At 43.5% G+C, this 7290-nt stretch overlaps 1 protein-coding gene across 1 annotated transcript; it reads right to left on the reverse strand.

Annotated features, from left to right (window-relative positions):
* Positions 1 to 1236: 1236 nt before the first annotated feature.
* On the reverse strand, positions 1237 to 6458 carry LOC115166462 (uncharacterized). The gene is made up of 4 exons (XM_029720362.1): positions 6454 to 6458; positions 4906 to 4987; positions 3042 to 3934; positions 1237 to 2741 (listed from the first exon to the last, which is right to left on the reverse strand). The coding sequence occupies exons 1-4, from the start codon at positions 6456 to 6458 to the stop codon at positions 2693 to 2695; spliced, it is 1029 nt and encodes a 342-aa protein (XP_029576222.1). The 3' UTR covers positions 1237 to 2692.
* Positions 6459 to 7290: the final 832 nt, after the last annotated feature.

Raw genomic sequence — 7290 nt, forward strand, 5'->3', positions numbered from 1 at the left:
TAAAAAATTGGGTGAAAAATTCATGAGATCCAAACTTTGCGAGAGGCCCAGCAGGAGAGCAGCAGCAGTATCATTATGCACAAGGATGGAATCATAGAGATGGATAGAGGCCACACTTGCCATAAAGAATTTAGGAGGTGTGCCCTCTTCCCATCTTTATGGTTGCAAACAGTCTGATGTGTCCTGTATTCAAGTGACGCACCACTACCACTGCCACATATTTGCATGTAAGTAAGTAAGCATTTCACTGTCAGGTCTACACCTGTTGTATTCCCCGCACGTAACAAATACACTTTGATTTGATGTCACGCAAATACATTTTTCTAGGCACTGGATGAAGTCAGCCTAAATATCTTGGTTTCATCAACAAACAAAAAAAAAATACTTTTTGAAAATACAAAAAGATAATTGACCAAAATACCAACAAATCTCAAAATTGAAATGGTAGATGCAAAAAGGTAATTTCAGCCTGTGGTGCCTGGCTTTAAAATAAATTGTATGAAACATACACTGAGAACCCCTGCTCTTTCCATGCCAGACTGACCAGCTGAATGCAGGTGAAAGCTATGATCCCTTATTGATGTCACTTGTTAAATCCACTTAAATCCACTTTACCTGAGACAGGTAAAAAAAATATGAGACAATGGATGGACATGGATTGTGTATGTGTGCCATTCAGAGGGTGAATGGGCAAGACTTAAGATTTAAATGCCTTTGAGCGGGGTATGGTAGTAGGTGCCAGGCACACCAGTTTGTGTCAAGAACTGCAATGCTGCTGGGTTTTTCACTCTCAACAGTTTCCCGTGTGTATCAAGAATGGTCCACCACCCAAAGGACATCCAGCCAACTTGACACAACTGTGGGAAGCATTGGAGTCAACATGGGCCAGCATCCCTGTGGAATGCTGGAGGGCAAGAGTGTGGGGGGGGGGGGGGCAACTCAATATTAGGAAGACGTTTCCATTTAGTATACATTTCTCAAACAAAATCTTGAGATAGAAATGGTTGAACAATTTTCTATGGGCTACAACATTTAACACACGAGAAAACAGCTTGCCAATAATTATGAATTAATAATAAATGTGCATTTCAAAAGTATTGATTCTTTAAAACTAGCGACCAGAGATCTAAGGGTTTCCCATTTCATCGCAGGGTTACTTCCAAAGAAACTGCAGTGACAAATATTGAGCATCAAATGCTTTCCTCATGTGGCTGCAGAGAACAAAAACGAAATCAGTTCACGGAAAAACATTTTTGTTTTTAATAATTACAGAGATGCGTTAAAGCAGAATTAAGCACATCCAAAGAGCAAATATGTTTTAAAACACAAAAAAAAGAATGTACTAAGTAACATTTTTACAGATACTCTTTAAGGGAATCTCAATTGTATTGGGTGGAACCGCCGGTCTTCTGCTCTAATGCATTTTGAGGAGACGAGAGGAGACGAGAATAGAGGATGTGAGGAATCAAAGAAAATACAATTGAGATCCAACCTTTCTTTTTTCTTTTCCTGGTTTACAATGGCCGTTGCTTTAGCGTCAGCAATGATTTCAAGAGCTACCGCTTCAGTTAATCCGTTGGTCTCTCACGAGACAATGTCAAGTGAATGTATTCCTTTTGAGTTCAACATAAAACACAGTTCAGAAATAAAACAAAATGGTGACACTGATGTGATATCAAAAGTAAGATGGCTTTGAAAAAGTGGATTCTCCCCTTACGTAGATGAAGAGAATGCTTGCTTGTTGAACAGTTTGTGTGTGTGTGTGTGTGTGTGTGTGTGTGTGTGTGTGTGTGTGTGTGTGTGTGTGTGTGTTTTTGACTAATCTGTGGATATGCCACAGCTTCATTAATCTCGCCCCTATTCACTGATTACAGGTCAGTTGTAGTGCAGGTCAGCATGTGCACCTTAACAATGTCTTCCCCCACCACCATGTCCAGTCCTCAACTATTATATTCAGTGTAGCCTTCTGCTGTGCAGTCAAAGTCCAAATCACCAGCCTGCCAGTCACTGACATCCAACACAGTTTGTCACATTGTGCACCAGTGTATGTATGCAGACAATAAGTTAAAACGTTCGATCATTCAGGAGTGATGTAGCCCTGTACTCTATTTAACCATATATAACCATGCTTTCATCAGAACCTTGGATGGCTACTGTGCTCCACAACGTTCATTTTAAAGATTCAACCATTCGAATGGCATAAGACATGGGGCCTCATTTATAAAATGAGTTGTTATACAACATATGAGCGTTCAATCAGTTCTCAAAATGTGAGTATGCACAATTTAGAACGAGTTCCCCATTAAAACGCACTTAACTCACAATCTACGGTGATCAACTAACTTACATCTTTATGCTGTTTATGGCAACTTACTATGGCAACTTACCATGGCAACTTACCATGGCAACTTACCATGGCAACTTACCATGGCAACTTGGACTTGTTAAGATGTTCTAAGTGACGTACAGTAGCCCAGACTTTAGTGCAGAGGACAATGCATTATCGTTGAGAATTCTGTTCACCCACAGATGATAGTTTGTGTTGTGATGATCAAGCTCAACGTGATCATCAAGCTGAAGGTTGTTAAATCTTTTCCCCTTAAAACATTGGCATAGTCTACATTTTAGTGTATGCACAATTTACAAACAAATCGGTGCATGAAAACGTTTTAGAATTGAGGACCTGTGGTCTTTATGAATGATGTGTTCCAATGGCTTTCTTCACCAACAGACCGACCCACCAGGCAGCTGAAGGTAACAGACCAACCACCCAGGCAGCTGAAGGTAACAGACCAACCACCCAGGCAGCTGAACGGAACAGACTAACCACCCAGGCAGCTGAAGGGAACAGACCAACCACCCAGGCAGCTGAAGGGAACAGACCGACCCACCAGGCAGCTGAAGGTAACAGACCAACCACCCAGGCAGCTGAAGGTAACAGACCAACCCACCAGGCAGCTGAAGGTAACAGACCAACCACCCAGGCAGCTGAACGGAACAGACTAACCACCCAGGCAGCTGAAGGGAACAGACCGACCCACCAGGCAGCTGAAGGGAACAGACCGACCCACCAGGCAGCTGAAGGGAACAGACCAACCACCCAGGCAGCTGAAGGGAACAGACCGACCCACCAGGCAGCTGAAGGGAACAGACCGACCCACCAAGCAGCTGAAGGGAACAGACCAACCCACCCAGGCAGCTGAAGGGAACAGACCAACCCACCCAGGCAGCTGAAGGGAACAGACCAACCACCCAGGCAGCTGAAGGGAACAGACCGACCCACCAAGCAGCTGAAGGGAACAGACCGACCCACCAGGCAGCTGAAGGGAACAGACCGACCCACCAAGCAGCTGAAGGGAACAGACCAACCCACCAAGCAGCTGAAGGGAACAGACCAACCACCCAGGCAGCTGCAGGGAACAGACCGACCCACCAGGCAGCTGAAGGGAACAGACCAACCACCCAGGCAGCTGAAGGGAACAGACCGACCCACCAGGCAGCTGAAGGGAACAGACCGACCCACCAGGCAGCTGAAGGGAACAGACCGACCCACCAGGCAGCTGAAGGGAACAGACCGACCCACCAGGCAGCTGAAGGGAACAGACCGACCCACCAGGCAGCTGCAGGGAACAGACCGACCCACCAGGCAGCTGAAGGGAACAGACCGACCCACCAGGCAGCTGAAGGGAACAGACCGACCCACCAGGCAGCTGAAGGGAACAGACCGACCCACCAGGCAGCTGAAGGGAACAGACCAACCACCCAGGCAGCTGAAGTGAACAGACCAACCCACCAGGCAGCTGAAGGGAACAGACCAACCACCCAGGCAGCTGAAGGTAACAGACCAACCACCCAGGCAGCTGAAGGGAACAGACCGACCCACCAGGCAGCTGAAGGGAACAGACCGACCCACCAGGCAGCTGAAGGGAACAGACTAACCACCCAGGCAGCTGAAGGTAACAGACCAACCACCCAGGCAGCTGAAGGGAACAGACCAACCACCCAGGCAGCTGAAGGGAACAGACCGACCCACCAGGCAGCTGAAGGGAATTGGAAACAATCGATAAGTGCAATCAGAAACATGATGTAGATTGGATCTTTGAGGCACTTCTTAAATAAAACAAAATGGAGGAAAACAAACGGTTTTGTTCATCAAAATCAAACTGTCTGAAGAAAAATAAACAAAGTCCATGGTCATGAATAAAACGAACCACTTTGAATCAATAGAAAGGCAGCATTGATTTGGAGTCGCTACCTACAGGAGAATACACAGGAATAACTTCTAGCATTATTTTTTCCTTCATCATTGTACATTCTTGTTTTGCTCGAGGCAGCGGAGCTTCCTACAACATAAATTCAAGTTCTGAGTCGTAGAACTTTCATATTCCACCCGGGTGGGGGGGAGAATGTAGAAATCGGTTTTACAATGGCAGGCACAGAATTAAGTTGCTTTCTGCCGTGCTGCTCACACAGAAATTGAGTTGTTGTGGGAAACAATCAAAACCGCGAAGCCAAAAAAAACAGAAGACAATCAACAACTGAGTTTTGAGAATGTTCCTGTGTATTTTGTTGTGTTGACCACCTCCAAAGAGTTTTGAGAATGTTCCTGTGTATTTTGTTGTGTTGACCACCTCCAAAGAGTTTTGCCCTGGCGACAAAATAATGCAATCCATTATGGGAGATCCACGACAAAAGAAAAAAAGGCTCCTTTTTGTATTTGTGTCCTCGAGCCTCGTCCCTCGTGCAAAGCCGAGAGTTTCTTGTCCTCCCTTTGTCCTCCCTCCATCCCACTCCTCCTCGGCAGAGGGAGTTGTTCATTGATTTGACTGAGAGAGGGGTGGGGGTGGACGGGGCAGTAGACAGACACAGGTGGGAGAAGAAAAGGAGGTCTCCTCCCCCTCATACAGACTCCTCCGTGGATAGCAGCAGGGGGTTGATGTATTCAAATCCCTCAAACTCGGACTGGTCTATTCTCCTGATGATGTCCCTGGGAGAGGAGAGAGGGAAAAGCAGAGAGAAAAAATAAGAAAAGGTCATTTTACTCTGAACAAATTACAAATATTACAATGTGCTACCTCAGCCTGATTGCTGACGCTTTACGCTTTCAAAAGAATGTTTGTACAAGGAAGTTATACGTAGTGAGGCATATTATACGTAGTGAGGTATATTATACGTAGTGAGGTATATTATACGTAGTGAGGTATATTATACGTAGTGAGGTATATTATACGTAGTGAGGTATATTATACATAGTGAGGCATATTATACGTAGTGAGGTATATTATACATAGTGAGGTATATTATACGTAGTGAGGTATATTATACGTAGTGAGGTATATTATACGTAGCGAGGTATATTATACGTAGAGAGGTAATAAGTGTGAGGCATATTATACGTAGGGAGGCATATTATACGTAGTGAGGTATATTATACGTAGTGTGGTATATTATACGTAGTGAGGTATATTATATGTAGTGAGGTATATTATACGTAGTGTGGTATATTATACGTAGTGAGGTATATTATACGTAGGGAGGCATATTATACGTAGTGAGGTATATTATACGTAGTGAGGTATATTATACGTAGTGAGGTATATTATACGTAGTGAGGTATATTATACGTAGTGAGGTATATTATACGTAGTGAGGTATATTATACGTAGTGAGGTATATTATACATAGTGAGGTATATTATACGTAGGGAGGCATATTATACGTAGTGAGGTATATTATACGTAGTGAGGTATATTATACGTAGTGAGGTATATTATACATAGTGAGGTATATTATACGTAGGGAGGCATATTATACGTAGTGAGGTATATTATACGTAGTGAGGTATATTATACGTAGTGAGGTATATTATACGTAGTGAGGCATATTATACGTAGTGAGGTATATTATACGTAGTGAGGCATATTATACGTAGTGAGGTATATTATACGTAGTGAGGTATATTATACGTAGTGAGGCATATTATACGTAGAGAGGTAATAAGTGTGAGGCATATTATACGTAGGGAGGCATATTATACGTAGTGAGGTATATTATACGTAGTGAGGCATATTATACGTAGTGAGGTATATTATACGTAGTGAGGCATATTATACGTAGTGAGGTATATTATACGTAGTGAGGTATATTATACGTAGTGAGGTATATTATACGTAGTGAGGTATATTATACGTAGTGGGGCATATTATACGTAGTGAGGTATATTATACGTAGTGATGTATATTATACGTAGTGAGGCATATTATACGTAGTGAGGTATATTATACGTAGTGAGGTATATTATACGTAGTGAGGCATATTATACGTAGTGAGGTATATTATACGTAGTGAGGTATATTATATGTAGAGGTAATAAGTGTGAGGCACTCATTTGCCTTTTTGTTTTGATTTTCCATTCTACACTCTCCCACAATCTTATTCTAACCTTAACCTCACAGCATGCCTAATCTTAACCCTCAAAATTCTTAGGTTCTAGAAGTCATAATTTGGACAAATAGCATTGTGAGATCATGTTGTCTACTTCCTCTAGTCCCAGACGGTGTACCTGTTGGTTTCATGTGTTGTTGTTGTTTTGGGGGCTGTACTATATGTGCTGCTTTAAAGGGTGTGGACATGCCAGTCTAGTACTTCAGCAGTCACCTTACCTCTCCTATACACAGGGAATATATGGCAGTCGGGTGACAATAGTCCTATTTCAACACATGGATATTTACAGGAACAGCCTACAGTAGATTCACCTGGTAGCTTACAGTAGATTCACCTGGTAGCCTACAGTAGATTCACCTGGTAGTCTACAGTAGATTCACCTGGTAGCCTACAGTAGATTCACCTGGTAGCCTACAGTAGATTCACCTGGTAGTCTACAGTAGATTCACCTGGTCGCCTACAGTAGATTCACCTGGTAGTCTACAGTAGATTCACCTGGTAGCCTACAGTAGATTCACCTGGTAGTCTACAGTAGATTCACCTGGTAGTCTACAGTAGATTCACCTGGTAGTCTACAGTAGATTCACCTGGTAGTCTACAGTAGAGCCACCTGGTAGTCTACAGTAGATTCACCTGGTAGTCTACAGTAGAGCCACCTGGTAGCCTACAGTAGAGCCACCTGGTAGTCTACAGTAGATTCACCTGGTAGTCTACAGTAGATTCACCTGGTAGCCTACAGTAGATTCACCTGGTAGTCTACAGTAGATTCACCTGGTCGCCTACAGTAGATTCACCTGGTCGCCTACAGTAGATTCACCTGGTAGTCTACAGTAGATTCACCTGGTA

This window comes from Salmo trutta, chromosome 28 (assembly GCF_901001165.1).
Source record: "Salmo trutta chromosome 28, fSalTru1.1, whole genome shotgun sequence".
Taxonomy (NCBI): Eukaryota; Metazoa; Chordata; class Actinopteri; order Salmoniformes; family Salmonidae; genus Salmo; species Salmo trutta.

Bases quoted from the DNA above. Each gene is read 5' to 3' on its own strand.
- LOC115166462 (XM_029720362.1), bottom strand. The intron at 3,935-4,905 runs GTATGAGGGGGA...CTGGGTGGTTAG, and splicing joins TGCTATCCACGGAGGAGTCT to TCTGTTCCCTTCAGCTGCCT. The intron at 2,742-3,041 runs GTGGGTCGGTCT...TTCAGCTGCCTG, and splicing joins CTGTTCCCTTCAGCTGCCTG to GTGGGTCGGTCTGTTGGTGA.